This window comes from Lonchura striata, chromosome 6 (assembly GCF_050655825.1).
Source record: "Lonchura striata isolate lonStrDom1 chromosome 6, ASM5065582v1, whole genome shotgun sequence".
Classification (NCBI taxonomy): Eukaryota; Metazoa; Chordata; class Aves; order Passeriformes; family Estrildidae; genus Lonchura; species Lonchura striata.
The window spans coordinates 6870696-6888341 of record NC_140708.1 but is presented as its reverse complement, the minus strand read 5'-3'; the positions used below and the strand labels follow the sequence as shown (position 1 = coordinate 6888341).

Here is a 17646-nt window from a genome sequence, read left to right as displayed (position 1 = left end):
AGAAAAATGTTTTGGTGATGTTAACAGTGGTGTGTTTTGGGGTTTTTGATTTATAGGAAGTCTGGTACAGTAGTGTTTAATGGTGGAGTTCTTTAGGGTATGATAGTTTATAGTTAATTCTTACTGGTTTTAGATTTGTGTGTAGGTTAGAGGAGGTTATTGAAGGGTAAGTGGGTGTTTTAGATGAGTTTTAGTGTTTCAGTTTATAGAGCATTTTTTGGATGGGAGTTACAGTATTTTGAGTTGTTTGGTGTCGCTGGTGATGTATTGTTGAGGTGGTAAGAAGTATTTGTTGGGTTTTTTTAAAGAAGGTTTATTGTAGATAGTTTTAGATAGTTGTGGTGGGTTGCTTGATTGTTTTATGTTTTTTAGCCTTTTTGTAGTTATTTGAAATATGTTAGAGTTTTTTGGGTTTATTGAAATACTTGATTTTGAGGAAGTTCCTGTTTAGAATGTATGAATTTTTCTTGGCTTAAAATAAAAAATTTATATTCTAGTTATAGTGAGGATTATTTTTTTTTCTTTTCTTACTGCTATATTTTGTGATATTTGTGTTAGGTTAGTAGTAGGGATAGCTTTACTTTTATACGTTGAAACGAGGGTCGTGCGTACTGGTGTTCATAAAGGTTTAATATTTTTATGGTTCTGATGTGTTAGGTTAATGAATTTATAACGTTTACAAGACTTTTTTTTGTTTTTATTTCAATACAGGCAGGGTTTTCTTAGTTTTAAGGATTTGTTTGGCATAGATTTTAGAGGCGTTATTGAGGGGATAGGACAGGGTGTCTCTGTTAATCTATTTGGCAATTTGGATACTGGGTAAATAAAATTAATATTTTGGTAGAATTTTGGGGTTTTGTTAGTTTAATTATTTATGAATTTGTGTGCCTGCAGCTGTAGTGTCTCTGCTGCAAGTCTCAGTATCCATTCATGTTTGTGTGCGTTAGGCAGTCCACTCGTGTACCAGCGAGTCCCCCCTGCAAGCGGCCGCAGAGCCGCTCCTTCGCTCTCCTGGGAATTCGGGGAGCGGCACACGGCTCTGCGACGAAGCCTTGATCTTTGTCACTTGGAGGTGGCACCAGGGAGCCTCAGGAGCGGCCGAGGAGTTGCTGTAAGTGGGGGAACTACTAGTGAGGGGGACCAGGGTCCAACCGAGTTTTGGGAACGCCACCTCACCTCGCCTGCTCTTCAGCCAGGCAGACCCTGCCAGGAGGGCGTGGGCGAAGCGTGCGGCCCGAGGAGCCCAGCGTTCTCAAGAGAATAATGGTGAGCAGCAGAATTGCTGAGTTGTGGCTGCTGTGCGGCTGAGATCGTGCAGTGATGTTTGGTGTTCTCGATTGTAGCTGAGCACGGGACCACAGCCCAGTGACCATAGGACATTCCCCGCAGGCGAGGCAGCCTCCATTGCCAGGCGACGTGGATTCTCATCCCCAGATGCCAGAGAGATAAGTGGAGGGCTAAGGCCCGCAGAGGGGGTGAAAGCGGGGTGCTGGGAGGGCCTTTAGGATCAGGTTTGGGGGCAGGGATGTGCAAGAAGTGTCCCCTTAGGCCAGCTAAAGGGAAAGTGTCTGTTTTGATCACAGTGCTGAGGTGCTCAGGGCAGAGCAGTTCTGGTGTGTGTCCTGTCACTTGTCTCTGGTGCACTCTGTGTTCTTTGGGTCTCTCAGCTCTTTCTTCTCCTCAAAAGCTCTCTCTGCCTGTCCTGTGTCACGGGTGTCTGCACGTATTTGTCCCACAACTGCTCTGCCCTGCTGCATAGCCTGTAATAGCACAAGTCCTGGGGACTTGAAATTTGTCATTTGCAGGGTGTAGTTGGGCTCTAGATTGTATGGGGAGATTGACATAACATGTTTGGTGATGCTAAGTTGTCCTGCAGCCATTTGATACTAGTCCTAACTTCCTTTCAGATGCTGACAACTCCAATCAGTGGCAGAGAGCCCCCAGTCCTGAGTGAGGGTGTTGCCATGATCAGGTCAGTCATTGTTTGCATTTGCAGGGGCAGCCTAAAGGGTGACCGTGTTACAGCAGTGTTCTTTGCCTTTATTTTTAGGTGGTCCAGGCAGATAGCAGCAGTCAAGGCCAAGTGTGCCAGGTGAGCAGTGGACCAAAGCAGTTGTTTTTGCTCAGGTTTTAGTTTTTGGTGGAACTGTAAGCATCCACTGTTGTTTGTGTGCTTTAGGGAATCCACTCAGTGTACTCATACCTCTGTCTCCAACTGGCTGATGGACCGGGTTTCATGCACGTGTGGTCTTGCCAGAAGCATTACAGGACCCTGTGACAGAGCCTTCCAATTTTGCATTTCAAGGTCCCCTCCTGGTAACCCACAGGAATGGGCAAGGAGTTGTGGTGAGGCAGGGAAGAGGAGCGAGGGTACCCTCAAGTTGCAGCAATGCCATGTCACCTTGTCTGCCCTTAACCTAGGTGTGCCTTGAGATGACGGTGTCAGAATCCAAGCGCGCCTGAGGTGTGTGGCCCAAGACTTCTTGGGAGACGGTGAGTAGCAGAATTGTCAGGTTCTGGCCCATGTGCTGTTAAGGTAGTGCACTGACATTTGGTTTTCTTTCTCTTGGCAGAGCAAGAAATAACAGCCTGGTGACAACTGGAACTTCCCAGACAGGCACGAGGCCTCGTTCTGCCCCTGATGGGGATTTGCATCCCCAGATATGTGCAAGATAAGTGGAGACCTACAACCCACAGAGGGGATGGAAGAGAGGTGCCAGGTTGGGACTCCCCAGGAGGGGTTTTTGAGTCAGTTTTGGAGATGGGGATGTCCAAGAAGTGTCTCCTAAGGCCACCTAAAGGGAAAGTGTCTGTTTTGATCACAGTGCTGAGGTGCTCAGGGCAGAGCAGTTCTGGTGTGTGTCCTGTCACTTGTCTCTGGTGCACTCTGTGTTGTTTGGGTCTCTCAGCTCTTTCTTCTCCTCAAAAGCTCTCTCTCCCTGTCCTGTGTCACGGGTGTCTGCACATATTTGTCCCACAACTGCTCTGCCCTGCTGCATAGCCTGTAATAGCACAAGTCCTGGGGACTTGAAATTTGTCATTTGCAGGGTGTAGTTGGGCTCTAGATTGTATTAGGGGATTGCCTTAATATGTTTGGTGATGCTAAGTTGTCCTGCAGCCATTTGACACTAGTCCTAACTTCCTTTCAAGATGCTGACAACTCCAATCAGTGGCAGAGAGCCCCAGTCCTGGGTGAGGGTGTTGCCATGATCAGGTCAGTCATTGTTTGCATTTGCAGGGGCAGCCTAAAGGGTGACTGTGTTACAGCAGTGTTCTTTGCCTTTATTTTTTAGGAGGTCCAGACAGATAGCAGCAGTCAAGGCCGAGTGTCCAAGGTGAGCAGTGGACAGGAACAGTTGGTTTTGCTCAGGTCTCAATTTTTGGTGCAATTCTAAGCATTTATTCTTGATTTTGTGCTTTTGGGAATCAACTCTGAGTGCGCATACCTCCGTTACCAACTGGCTGATGGACCAGGTTTCATGCCCTTGTGATCTCGCTGGAAGCATTACAGGACCCTGTGATGGAGCCTTCCAATCCTGCATGTCAAGGTCCCATCCTGGTAGCCCTGAGGGAATGGCCAAAGTGTTGCGGTGAGTCGGGGGGGAATGAGATTCCACTCGTGTTTCAGCAATGCCATGTTGCCTTGTCTCCACTTAACCTAGGTGTCCCCTGCGATGACGGTGTCAGAATCCAAGCACGCCCAAAGTGTGAGGGCCAAGAACCCGGGCATTCTGAGGAGGATGGTGAGTAGCAGATTTACCAGGTTTTGGCCGATGTGCTGTTCAGATTGTGCACTGATGTTTAGTTTTCTTTCCCTTGGCAGACCAAGAGGTGACAGCTGGAACTTACCAGACAGGGAGATGGCGTTCTTCTGCACCCAACAGGGATTTGCATCCCCAGATATGTGCAAGATAAGTGGAGGGTTATGACCCACAGAGGGGCGTGATAAGCGAGGTGCCAGGTTGGGACTCCCCAGGAGGGGTTTTTCAGTCAGTTTGGAATTGGGGACGTCCAAGAAGTGTCTCCTTAGACCATCTAAAGGCGAAAAGTGTCTGTTTTGACCTTAGTACTGAGGCATGCAGGGCAGAGCAGTTCCGATGAGTGTCCTGTCACATGTCTCTGGTGCACTCTGTGTTGTTTGGGTCTCTCGGTCCTTGCAGATATTCTTCTCATCAAGAGCTCTCTCTCCCTGTCCTGTCCCCTGGTTTGTCACATCCTGTCCTGTGTCACAGGTGTCTGCACGTATTTGTCCCACAGCTGCTCTGCCCTGCTGCATAGCCTGTAATAACACAAGTCCTGGGGACTTGAAATTTGTCATTTGCAGGGTGTAGTTGGGCTCTAGATTGTATGGGGAGATTGACATAACATGTTTGGTGATGCTAAGTTGTCCTGCAGCAGTTTGACACTAGTCCTAACTTCCTTTCACATGAAGACAGTTCGAATCTGTGGCAGAGAGCCCCAGTTCTGGAGGAGGGTTTTCCCATGATCAGGTCAGTCATTGTTTGCACTTGCAGGAGCAGCCTAAATGGTGACCGTGTTACAGCAGTGTTCTTTGCCTTTATTTTTAGGTGGTCCAGGCAGATAGCAGCAGTCAAGGCCAAGTGTGCCAGGTGAGCAGTGGACCAAAGCAGTTGTTTTTGCTCAGGTTTTAGTTTTTGGTGGAACTGTAAGCATCCACTGTTGTTTGTGTGCTTTAGGGAATCCACTCAGTGTACTCATACCTCTGTCTCCAACTGGCTGATGGACCGGGTTTCATGCACGTGTGGTCTTGCCAGAAGCATTACAGGACCCTGTGACAGAGCCTTCCAATTTTGCATTTCAAGGTCCCCTCCTGGTAACCCACAGGAATGGGCAAGGAGTTGTGGTGAGGCAGGGAAGAGGAGCGAGGGTACCCTCAAGTTGCAGCAATGCCATGTCACCTTGTCTGCCCTTAACCTAGGTGTGCCTTGAGATGACGGTGTCAGAATCCAAGCGCGCCTGAGGTGTGTGGCCCAAGACTTCTTGGGAGACGGTGAGTAGCAGAATTGTCAGGTTCTGGCCCATGTGCTGTTAAGGTGGTGCACTGACGTTTGGTTTTCTTTCTCTTGGCAGAGCAAGAAATAACAGCCTGGTGACAACTGGAACTTCCCAGACAGGCACGAGGCCTCGTTCTGCCCCTGATGGGGATTTGCATCCCCAGATATGTGCAAGATAAGTGGAGACCTACAACCCACAGAGGGGATGGAAGAGAGGTGCCAGGTTGGGACTCCCCAGGAGGGGTTTTTGAGTCAGTTTTGGAGATGGGGATGTCCAAGAAGTGTCTCCTAAGGCCAGCTAAAGGGAAAGTGTCTGTTTTGATCAAAGTGCTGAGGTGCTCAGGGCAGAGCAGTTCTGGTGTGTGTCCTGTCACTTGTCTCTGGTGCACTCTGTGTTCTTTGGGTCTCTCGGTCCTTTCTTCTCCTCAAAAGCTCTCTCTGCCTATCCTGTGTCACGGGTGTCTGCACGTATTTGTCCCACAACTGCTCTGCCCTGCTGCATAGCCTGTAATAGCACAAGTCCTGGGGACTTGAAATTTGTCATTTGCAGGGTGTAGTTGGGCTCTAGATTGTATGGGGAGATTGACATAACATGTTTGGTGCTGTTAAGTTGTCCTGCAGCAGTTTGACACTAGTCCTAACTTCCTTTCAGATACAGACAGTTCAGGTCAGTGGCAGAGAGCCCCAGTCCTGGGGTGAGGGTGTTGCTATGATCAGGTCAGTCATTGTTTGCATTTGCAGGGGAAGCCTAAAGGGTGACTGTGTTACAGCAGTGTTCTTTGCCTTTATTTTTAGGAGGTCCAGGCAGGTAGCAGCAGTCAAGGCCCTGTGTGCCAGGTGAGCAGTGGACAGAAGCAGTTGTTCTTGCTCAGGTTTCAGGTTTTGGTGCAATTGTAAGCATCCATTGTTGTTTGTGTGCTTTAGGGAATCCACTCAGAGTATGCCAATCCCCTGTCACCAACAGCTGATGGCCTGGATTTCCTGTGCTTGTGAGCTCTCAGGAAGTATTGCAGGACTCTGTGATGAAGCCTTGAAATTTTGTATTTCAAGATTGCATCAGAGTTGCCTTTGGCAATGCTGAGGAGTTGCGGTGAGTCGCCGAGGTAGGGAGGGGGAGCCAAGGTCCACTCGTGTTTCAGCAATGCCTAGTCTCTTTGTCTCTTCTTAACCCAGGCAGACCCTGCGATGATGGTGGCAGCCTCTGAGCCTGGCCAAAGTGTGCGGCCCGAGCGTTCTCAGGAGAATGGTGAGTAGCAGGATTGCTGGGTTTTGTCCATTGTGCAGCTAAGATCATGCAGTGATGTTTGGTGTTCTCGATTGTAGCTGAGCACGGGACCACAGCCCAGTGACCATAGGACATTCCCCGCAGGCGAGGCAGCCTCCATTGCCAGGCGACGTGGATTCTCATCCCCAGATGCCAGAGAGATAAGTGGAGGGCTAAGGCCCACAGAGGGGGTGAAAGCGGGGTGCTGGGAGGGCCTTTAGGATCAGGTTTGGGGGCAGGGATGTGCAAGAAGTGTCCCCTTAGATCAGCTAAAGGGAAAGTGTCTGTTTTGATCACAGTGCTGAGGTGCTCAGGGCAGAGCAGTTCTGGTGTGTGTCCTGTCACTTGTCTCTGGTGCACTCTGTTCTTTGGGTCTCTCGGTCCTTTCTTCTCCTCAAAAGCTCTCTCTCCCTGTCCTGTGTCATGGGTGTCTGCACGTATTTGTCCCACAACTGCTCTGCCCTGCTGCATAGCCTGTAATAGCACAAGTCCTGGGGACTTGAAATTTGTCATTTGCAGGGTGTAGTTGGGCTCTAGATTGTATGGGGAGATTGACATAACATGTTTGGTGATGCTAAGTTGTCTTGCAGCCGTTTGACACTAGTCCTAACTTCCTTTCAGATGCTGACAACTCCAATCAGTGGCAGAGAGTCCCAGTCCTGGGGGCGGGTTTTCTTGTATCTTGTATCTCTGTCGGCTTACATTGTATGCACTTATGTTGCACCTACCTGTGTCGGCTTCTATTGTATGTGTGTATGTTGCGCCTACCTATGTTGTCTTATATTGTTTGTGCTTATACTGTATGTACCTACGTTGCCTTATGTTGTTTGTGCTTATACTGTATGTACCTACGATGGCTTATGTTGTATGCACCTCTGTTGTGGCAATTGTGATTGGAGCTGCCTTGCCCGGGCACGTAGTCACGCTCAGGTAGAGCAGTTATAAAGCTTTGCCGTTCATCTGTTCTCTACGGGGTTTGGGGTACAACCCTGATGGGCCCAGAGTTGGTATAGCTCCTAGCTCTCAGATAGTCAGTCACTGACCGCCTCCCCTTGTCTCGTAGGTCCCCGGGTCCCTACAGAATTTCCTGGAATCTACCATTTGACATGGAGGTCCTGCGGTCAGAAGAAGCGTTTAAGCATATTCTTCAGTGCAGCGTTTCACGTAAGGGTGGCAGCCAGCGTGTCAGCAGAAGAATGTGTGAGAGTGTGACTGTCTGTGTCTGTCTGTGAGAGTTTGTGTGTGCTTGTGTCTGCAGCTGTGTGTGTGTGTGTGTGTGTGTGTGGAGCAGTTCCAACCTTGTGTGTATGGCCTTTGCCTTTCAGGGGGGGTTTTCATCAGGCAGGAGGATTTTTTGGGAGTCTCCGGAGCGAGTTGCCGTGAATGTGAGTTTGTGCGTAACGCGAAGGGGGCGTGCACGTCGGCGGAGCGTTTTGCGCCGTTTTTGTTCCGGGTGCGTCATAACAATAAAAGCGTTGTGGACTTTTCTGAAATGGAGACACGGTTATATTGTGTCAATATGTATTTTCCTTGTAATACATTATATTGTTCTGTCTTTGCAGTTGTTCCTGTCTTTTGATGTATTTTGCTATATGTAAATTGGACTTGTACTTGTGTGCCTAGGTATGATGTATTCTTTGTTGTATTTGTCTCTGTACTTGCATTTGTATGCATTGTTTCCCTGTGTATTGCTGAAGTTTAAATTAAGGGAATAAAGATTAATCAGCCCTAATAATGATGCCTCTTACCCTCTGTCCTGCCCACCATTCATCTCCTGTCTTTCTTTGGTGTGGTTGAGTCGTATCATTCTCACCCTTTTTCTCCCTTTGCCTCTTACTTTCCTCTTTAGTCTATTCCTCACTTTATCCTTCCATGTGTAACTCTTTGTCTCTGGCTGTGTTTTCCTTTGTTTCCATTTCTAAGACATCTCTATGTTTCTCTAACCCTATTTCCTTCTCACCCTGTCTATTTTCTTCCATTCCTCTACATGTATTTCCCCATGTCTCTTTGTCTCTTTCAATCTAGGTTTCACTATGTTTTCTTCTTTTTTTTCTCTTTGTCAGCCTTTGTCTTTCTAACACTTGCTATCATTGTCTTTGTCTCTGACCCTTTTTCCTTTTCTGTCCAACTTTAACTTTTTTGTCTAACTCTCTATTTCTTTCTCTCTTGAACCCTACCTTGTGTTCAGTCTCTCCATTTGTTTTCCTGTAGGTTTTCAGCTCTATTTCTTCTTTTTCTTGTCTCTCTATTTGCTTTTCTCTTTCATTTCAAGTGCTTCCTTTTCTGATTGTCTTTCACTCTTTTTCTCTTTACCCCACCTTTCTTTCCTCTTTCTCTGCCTTTCTCTTTCTAATCTGACTTTTTTGGTTTTTCTTTTTATCTCTGACTCTTATTTTTCTTGCTTTGTTTTCTTCTTACTCTCTCCTCTTCCTTTTCTTCTCAGTCTTTCTTCTTCTCACTCTCTCCTCTTCCTTTTCTTCTCAGTTTTTCTTCTCACTCTCTCCTCTTTCTTCTCACTCTCTCCTCTTTCTTCTCACTCTCTCCTCTTTTTCTTCCTCTTACGCTCTCCTCCTCCCTCTCTCCTCTTACTCTTCCTCTTATGCTCTCCTCCTCACTCTCTCCTCTTTTTCTTCCTCTTACGCTCTCCTCCTCACTCTCTCCTCTTTTTCTTCCTCTTAGGCTAAATACTTGTATCAAACATTTTAAACAGCTCTTTTATACAGAAGTGAATACATTAAAAGAGAAAGGGAAAGAAAATAACTGGTAATATATTTCAAAAGTCAAACCAGTATTTAATTTCTGCATCAAGTATTGCAATCAAAGACACCTAAAAGATTCACCTTTCCATAAAATCAAGGTTTTAGTTATTGAGATGGTGGTTTACTTATTTAGGTGGTTGTTTTTTGTCCTTCTAACAGCTTGTATTTTTAACTGTTTAGTCCATCAGCAGACAGACACCCTGTCCATCTTAACAGGCCATAAAAATAGTGCAGGTGATGACATTGGTTAGCAACCTTTTCTTCATCATCATCATCTCACATTAACCTAGAGAGACGAAAGGCACAAGGAATTCAAATTATTAGCTTTGAGAACTGAAATAAAAATCTTCTTTCTACAATTAGCCTACATATAGTGGCATTAGAAATACCACTTTAAATTCTGAAAGTACCGGAAGGAATTTATACCCAAAGGATCCTAATTCTTTGGTAAGTCAAAGCTGCCATTTGTACCTGTGAACACTATCACTTGGAGAAAATGCAACACTTAGGAAGAGTTTTAATTGTTTTTTTCATTACTTGACTGTGTCATTTTTTCTGAAGTTTTTACAGCTTCTTGCATTCAAATGAAGGAAGATTAAGGCTGGATGGTTAAGGTTGTAATGCAGCATTTCAAAGTAATATTTGTGAAGATGTACTAGAAACTGCATTGCTTAGAAACCTATTATTTCAGTAATCCTTTCTCAGAACTTCACAAAGGTCCTCTTATTGTGTCTTTGATAAATAAAATGTGATTTCTATTTAGAAAGAATTAAGGTAGTGAAGACTAACTAGAGAAGAACATGCAACCTTATAGATACTGAGGCAAAAAATAAAGCAAAATGGTTAGTTGCTGGTTCCAACTGGTATTTTTAAGTCTGTATGGCTAAGCATCTCTATCTTAAATTTGTGATCTTTCTGCAATTTTGTATTTATGGGGCTTATGCCTGTTCAGAGTAATTAGTGTCATTTACATTAGAACAAATACTGAAATACAAAAAATGAAAAGTTATTGGCAAATGGGATACAGAGTAGCAAATCTGGAAATTAGACGCTGCTGATATTTATCTGTAATGAAATTTGGCATAGGACCAGCAATAGCCAGAAGTAGGTAGAATATCCTGTGATACAGCATCTGAAATTCATCAAAACCCCCCCTCCAAATTACCTTCGGTATTGTAAAAGTTTCCATTCTTTTTATTATTTGTACTTTATTAGAGGCATCTTGTCAGTACTACTTTTTCTTAGCCTTATCCGGAGATGCTTTCTTATGTCTGACTCCTGAAAGTCTCTGTGCAGAACCAGAGTTCTGCAGAGCTTTTCCCCCTGTATTCCTTCCCTTTTCTGTCTTCCCAAAAGCTTTTGGGATTATGGCTTTTACACCATAATTTACTTAATTGCCTTTTCGTGTCAGAGAATTCTTATGCATATAACATCTCATTTTTAACTACCTGCTTGGTATTGCTACAACATCAAAGAACTTATAAAATTATTCTTTGTTCTCTTATTAGATTTTTTGCTTTGTCCTTACAGAATCTTCTCTGATAAATAGAAGTGGTAGTGCTTTTTATTTACTGCCTTAATTTCCTGCAATAAAAAAACACTCTATGTTCATTAATCATTCAACGACAAAGGGTATTCTGTATTGGAGCCAAAATTGTATACGTTTCTAAGCAACTACAGCATTTTGCTTTATTTTCTTAAATCTGTTTCAGAGCTTTGATCAAATTGCACTCTCCAATTGTTTTCCAAAGGGTGTAATAAGAGAAAAAAATAACCATTTTTATAACGAAATTTCAAGCCAATAAAATCCTTAAAGGAAATTTGATTCTGTAAATGAGGACTAGGAAGAGGAAGGTCATAAGAAGTTACATCATCTGAGTTTAACCATCCCCTTAGCACACTGATCTAAAACAGGAAAAGCGTATGAAAAACTGCAGAGGTGTCTTCTGAGAAGGTATATGCACATTTCACATACTTCTTGTTCTGTATCTTTCTTCTAAACAGTGATTAAAGCAGCTCCCAGTACAGATCTGTAACAAATTCATGAGCAAATCTGATAAGACGTGTCTTTGAGTAAACTGTGAACCTAACCTGACAACTAAGATAACTAGTTTGTCAGTTGATCTTACCGCACCATTCTTTTCTCCTGTATCTGGTTTCTTTTCTTCAGAATTAACCCAGTACTTTCTCCCCCATCGTGCTTTACAAACAACCTCCCTATCTGCTTTTTGTGCCCTATGAAGCCAAGAGGAGCAGTGATGCACAGGAACACTGAAACTCCAATGTCTGGTCAACTAAATCTGGATGATGCTCTTTAGGAGCAGCAGAATGATTTTCTAACTGCAAAAACTGTTATAATACCACTTATTTAAACTTGATTTCCTGTTCACTTGTGAATTGATTATTTGACCTTAAATTGTTATGGTTTTTTTGACCATAAAGCCAGTTCTGATTTGCTGAGTTGATGCCGTAGAAAATACTTATATTTACATGGTTCAGCTGTTCGCAGGTAAAGTTGCATGATTCAATAGCCACTGGACATGCTGAGTTCTGACTGGCGTGTTAAAATTTTTCTAATATGTGGGAACTCAAAATGTCTCTCAGACATTTTTAGAGGTTCCAGGCCTTGGTCAGAGGCATTCTAGACCCTGGCAGACAGCTGAAAAACAGCTGTGATTTTGAGTTTGAGCCATGGAATGAATTGCCAACTTTGGAGGTGGAACAAGCAATCACAAAAGGTTAGATAGTATAGTAAAAGTAGTTACAAAGTAGAGGGGAAATTTTTTTAGTATTGTACAGGGGGGTTTTAACGCATGTACATGGGGGTCAGAAGTTCTAAGATGGAGGAAAGTGGGCTGATCCTGTTCTTCCTCCTTCTTTTTCCTTACCTCCATGTTCTTGGTGATGTTGGCACTCACAGATTGGTTTAGAGTAGAAAAACACTTGGCAACGTAGGTAGTAGGTATTGGGGAATAATTATAAACGTGTTATACGTAATATATCTTATAAAAGATAGCAGCAGCCCTGGGCGGAGAGGTAGATGAAGAAGGCAGCAGATCGAGAGGATGTCAGGGGGTGTGTGTGCCTCTACCCAGGCCGCTGATCAAAGAGCCGCAGTCCAAGAACATAATCTGTTAGATAACTAGCGATAAACTGCCTTGAGACCGAACAGCTAAAGCCTGCGGAGTTTTTCTTTGGAAGCACGGGTGGGAGGAGGAATTTCACCACCACATGAGACCCCAGAGCAAGGCCGGGGTTCTCACAGTAATAAAGATGCACCCTTTGTTTATCCACCTTTGTCATTTATACATCCAGCTGTGAAGCTCTCCAGCTTTGCAGTGCTGTTTACTAGGACAATTGAATACCATAACTTCCCAAATTTTGTGTACGTGACCAATCAATATGCAGATTTTATAGCCATAATTTCACACACAGACAATTTGTTAATCGGGCTGCATGCTAAGCTGAGGAAAGCAACACAGCAAATAGTTTTTGCTTTTTGATAGTTTCTGCCATGTCGAGCTCTCATTCTGTCCATTGGTAATGATTGTACCTCTCATGGGAGGAAATCTGACGGACAAACATACAAAACAATCCACTATTTGGCATAGAGGGAACTAACAACAATAACCGAAGTTTAATATTTTGCTTCCTTTGTCACCTAAGGGTGTGGAAGGTATTCTAGTTCATTGAGTTTATATTCTGTCACTGATCTTTAGCTGAGGGACACAAAGATATATGTGTTATGCGTGTTTGCATATTTATGTGTTTATATATGCATGTAGATATAGACATATAAAAACACATAAATACACACAGGTGGGGGTGTATGTATATGTATGTATTTATATATATATGCCTGAGGTCATATGTGTGTGGGATTCAGTTTGTGTTCTGTTAAACCCAGCCCTCTGTGTGTGTGTGTGTTTGTACCTCGTCCACAGGAGCTGGTTACAGTCCTGGCTATTGAACTGTTGTTGTTTTCAAGCTGTAATTTATTTGGTAATGATATACAATGTTTCACAGTGATAAGGAGTCAATAATGAATATGTTATGCTTTAACATCATAAAGACATCCTTAGGAAAAAGTCCCTGTCTTTCTCCAACAGTGATCCATATGGTGTGCTACTAAAAGGAGAAGATCTCTGAGTGAACAAATGTGAAATAGTACAGACTTAATCTTTATTGCTCTTTTCCTATCAAGATAGCCTTTGTTGTCTGGCCTATGAAGACACTGCAAGACTACTCACTCATACAGCATTGTTTTATTGTTCACTTTTATTTTCTCTAAAGCAGACCGGGGTTGTTTTTTTCTTTTTCCTTTGCATATGTCTTAAGAAGTTGACCTTTAGCTTTACTAATGCAATTAATAGTTTTTGCTTCCTATCTCCTATAAATGATGTTGGTGAAATAGGTCACCTGATTTCATGTTCTAGTAGGTACAGTCAGAGAAAATTCTGGCTATGTAAATTATCATATTTAATTAGCATTATTTCTATCCTCTTTATTACACATTTTGCAATACTATTGATTGTTGGACCTAGAGTATCTTTTGTCCTCAAGCCACACACCTAGAAGTCACCTAAATCTTCATTTTTTCTGAGGATAATTCAGCTTGGAATATTTTTTTTTAATCTAGATTAAGAGTAAATAATTTAAATGGAAGTTTTGACAGGACCACACGTATAAGGTTTTGAAGTATTTCAAGACTACGAAAAATTGCTACCCTGTCATCTGACTTTTTAGTCTTTATCTAAGACATAAACCACGTGTTTGTTTGATGTTTGATTTTTTGTCATAAAAGGAGTAGGTGCTTTATCAATAGACTTTATTTTAATCAATACTGCCTTGATTATTCCCTACATGAATCCAATTTTTATTTCTACTGTCTAGAGTGGGAAAATATGAGAAAGAGTTCCCCACATCAAATCCATCTGCATCATCTCAGAGGCTGCCTTCAGTAGCTTAAACATGACTAAACCCCTCCCACTGTTACACTGGAAAGAGTCTTGCTGACTCAAAACTTTAAAAAAACCTTGTAGTTTTCACTCCATTTAAATGTGTCACTTTTAATAGCAAAACAAGTAGAGAAATTCCAATGTGAACTCATTTTAGAGCAATGACCAAGTATTATGAATATTTGACTGCATTTAATCTTTCAGTTCCTTTTCTTATTGCATCCTTAATCCTACTCCTGAAGGGACTTGGATTTAAATACAGTAGAATTTCCAGTGTTGAGCAAATCTCTGGTTTCATACCTGAAGATCTCCTTAGTTCAAAAATCCACTTTGTAATTAATTTTATTTATGCTGTGCAACTCTGCTTTCCCAGATATTAAAAAACATATTGGCAAAGAATATGACATTATTTCTTGAATAAAATGACAGGAAGTAATGCAGCAAGATTTTCTGCCTTGAGAGTCACCTGACTTCTCCATTCAGTGACTTTATATTCCTATTCAGGGATTATTATACCTAAGAGATCCAGAGTATAGCCAAGAGAATAGTAATAGAGAAGTTCTAACTAATGCTGATTTTCTACTGTTTGTTACTATTTCCTCACCCATAAAAGGCACTTGTAATTAATTTTCTGTTCCCTAGGACCACCTGTAGAAGTAAACTTCACTATTGGTGATGAGATTTAAACACGAAGAAAAAAAGCTGGGTAAGTATGAAGTTGTTAAACTCGCTGTCACAAGACTGTATTGTTGAAGACTGTTAGAGGGATGATGGGAGTCTGGGATAAGTTTAGCTATGAAAACTTAGTTCCATTTCATTAAGTAGGCTTAAAAGAAGACCCAAATTGGGTTGGTTTTTTGCTGTTGTTGTTGGGGTTTTTTTGGTATTTTGTTTTTTTTTGGTGGTTTTTTTTTTTTTTTTAACGGAATATTTTTGGAAAAAATATGAAGTAGTTATCTCTGACATTTCTATTGACAGGTTGCCAAGACATGTCTGGGGAATCGTAATGATTCAACATCTCGTTTGGAAGCAGCAGAAACAGAGACAAGCTTTCAGGTATTCTCTTCCAGAGTAATTTGTGGGGTTTTACTAAAAAGTCTCATGAGATTCGGTTACTTAAAGTATACTTACACATTCTTCACCAAGTTCTGTCTCAAAAGAGAAGACTACTTAATTCAGACTTTGTCTGTGTCTGATTGCAATTGACCTGTTCAAAATGATTTCTGGCTGGTAACAACTTGCAAACTATGAAATATTTGGAAAGCTGGTAGTCAAATGAATTAGTAGTCAAATTACTTAATTTGACAGTGTGATGTGTATAGCCCTGGAAGCAGGAGTAAGGAGAGTTATCCAAAATAATTAAATATTAAATACCTATGTGGTTGTTTTCATACATATATACATAAAATATGCAGTGATATGAAGCTGTATGTAGCATCAGACTTGTATGGTTTTGCACTGTGAAGGTTGTTAATGATGCTTTCTTAGAGATCAGGACCCTTTTCTAGGGACAATTCCATTGCCATGGAATTTTAACTGACTTTTTTATTTCTGTTTATGTATATATGTATTCTATACACCATGTTTTTACCTTTACAGAAGTTTCACAGCCCTCCATGGACTAAACCTGAAGATGAAAAATCACCTGAAAAAAAAGAGAAAAAATACGTAGAATCAGTTAGTACACCAGAATAAAAACTCTAAATGCTGGTAACCTACATTGAAAAATGCCAATCACTTCATATTCTGCTAGCACAAAGGCATGAAATGTCCCAGGTTTCTAAAGCATGCGTTTTTCACTATTCTATGAATGTCTGTAAATTAGTCTATAACAGACCATTTAGTACCTTCCAGCAATAATCCAAAATTGATGTTTGAAGAAGTGCTTTGTAAAGCAGTCCAGTTTTTGAACTCTTGTTCTACCTTATCAGTAATTGTATACTATAAATTACCTGTTTTGTAAACAACAGTCATTCTCAAGTATGTTTCTCACTATTTCATGTAATTTTGTGGCAGATTCGGTTCTAATATTAAGAGGCAGTCAATGTGGAGGGGGGGAAGATATCTGTGTAACCATATTTGAAGTACAATCCTTAAGTGCAACTGCAAAAAGACAACTGTGTGTGGGGGGGGGGGGTCCATGTATGCTTACCTTTTAGTAATTCCATCTCAAATCTACTTACTTACACAATAAAATATGCTTATTGTGTTCTTTCTTTCCTCAGTGCTATCTTAACTAGTTCATTTTTGAACACTGAAAAGCTGACAGAATTGGATTTTAAGGGATGGAGATGGAGAGAATCATTACTTTAAGGATTCAAGCAAAAAAATGTGCAGGTGGTACTGAGTTACAGTGTCATAGCTTGGATGGCAGCCGTGGGAAGTCGGTTTCATCCCTTGTGTTTGTGCTGATCTCGACGGGATGGAATACACTTCCAAGGGGAAAGCCCTGTTTGGTCCACTACAGTTGGCCTTTGATCACTCCATCGGGGAGGATTGATTGGAATCAGCTCTGTCACTCATGGATTCTTTTCGTTTCTCCTTAGTCACACTCTATGACAAGAAAGCAGAAAAGAAAGGGAGAAGAGAGAATGTTTTTCTTTTTTGGGTGCATGTCATTGTTGGTCTAATTTAAGAATTCATATGCCATATCTTTTTGAGATGCAAATCTTTCAGGAATGGATGCAATGCTATCTATCCCTAGCAAGAAGTGTCTTAAGCATTTGTAACTTGTAAACTTCCACCTTTGTCTTAATGCACACCTCAGCACATTTTCAACTAGATTTGAAGTAGTTATAATAATTTACTTTGTCTTGCTTTGTATCAGTTTAAAAGCAAATAGACAAATCTTTTATTTGACTTAGTGATGCTCTGTCTTCAGTTTTAGCATTTAAGACTTTACCTCTCCTTCAACAGTCTCCTTCAATACCTCCTTGTCCTTGCTGGTGTGAAAAATGCATATTTTATGATTGGCTTTTCTCAAAGGCTATAATGAATATTATAAGTGTAATGTTAGAAAGTTAGGCTGTGTTCATTCGCTTAAGTAGTGTGTTAAATACAGTTTTAGGTTCTAACATAATGTTAAAATAGAGACTATGTAGGTGGGGAAGTTTTTTTTTTAGGAATGAGATACTTACTTCAAAGAACACCTAAATCTTCCAAAGGAGAGGAATTTATGGCTTCTTATCAGAAGAAGCTAATTTCTTCAGGCCTTACTCGAAGACACCAAGGGATTAAAGGAAACAATTAACATACAACAAACAGAGTTTCTTGTTTAAAATAGAATGCATTCATAACCATAAAGGATATATAAATATGCAACAAGTATATTAGTTTAAGGGTGATTCCTTTATTCACAAGTCATGCTTTTCGTAGCTTAATGTCCGAGAACATCCGGACGTCCGTAATTCTTTACTTTTTTTATTGTCTTGTAATTGTCCTAACTCTAAGCTTTAGTACTCTAATGATATTATTATTTTTATAGCCATTTTATTATTATTAAACTTTTAAAATTTTAAAAACCAAGCGATTAGCGTTTTTTTTCACACTGGTATGAGTAATCTTTCACCCTGACATTTTGTATGTGCTCCTCTACTCAAAGATAGATAGTTGCAGTTTCTCTGCCTCGAGAAAACACAATTTTAAAAACT

At 41.7% G+C, this 17646-nt stretch overlaps 1 protein-coding gene and 2 long non-coding RNA genes across 31 annotated transcripts in view; 2 read left to right on the top strand and 1 right to left on the bottom strand.

Annotated features, from left to right (window-relative positions):
* Positions 1–6436, top strand: part of LOC144246586 (uncharacterized) — a 527485-nt gene extending 521049 nt beyond the window's left edge. For 11 of the 27 annotated variants that reach the window (XR_014956422.1, XR_014956420.1, XR_014956418.1 and 8 more), the window contains 11 exons: positions 2180–2493; positions 2574–2617; positions 3151–3214; positions 3294–3590; positions 3663–3743; positions 3824–4610; positions 4698–5011; positions 5092–5852; positions 5940–6105; positions 6189–6261; positions 6339–6436. Coding sequence is in view for 16 of the 27 variants with exons in the window: in XM_085583999.1 (XP_085440125.1) it covers positions 948–1111; positions 1197–1266; positions 1344–1447; positions 1910–1972; positions 2051–2092; positions 2180–2432 (696 nt within the window). In the remaining 11 variants the exon portion in view is untranslated. Of the gene's footprint in view, positions 1–947; positions 1112–1192; positions 1267–1343; positions 1448–1909; positions 1973–2050; positions 2093–2179; positions 2494–2573; positions 2618–3150; positions 3215–3293; positions 3591–3662; positions 3744–3805; positions 4611–4697; positions 5012–5091; positions 5853–5939; positions 6106–6188; positions 6262–6338 lie in introns of all 27 variants that reach the window. The other 16 variants (XM_085583994.1, XM_085583991.1, XM_085584000.1 and 13 more) reach the window with 14 other exon arrangements.
* A 10-nt stretch (positions 6437–6446) lies between these two features.
* Positions 6447–17521, top strand: LOC146767019 (uncharacterized). 3 transcript variants are annotated; one of them, XR_014956430.1, is made up of 7 exons: positions 6447–7443; positions 7605–7664; positions 7842–7902; positions 14639–14702; positions 14975–15052; positions 15596–15673; positions 16222–17521. It is a non-coding gene; the product is annotated as an uncharacterized LOC146767019 (long non-coding RNA). The 3 variants fall into 3 exon arrangements; XR_014956429.1 differs by having other exon boundaries at positions 15596–15772; XR_014956428.1 differs by lacking the exon at positions 16222–17521 and having other exon boundaries at positions 15596–16205.
* Positions 9456–16471, bottom strand: LOC146767020 (uncharacterized). The gene is made up of 3 exons (XR_014956431.1): positions 16349–16471; positions 15588–15641; positions 9456–11068 (listed from the first exon to the last, which is right to left on the bottom strand). It is a non-coding gene; the product is annotated as an uncharacterized LOC146767020 (long non-coding RNA).
* Positions 17522–17646: the final 125 nt, after the last annotated feature.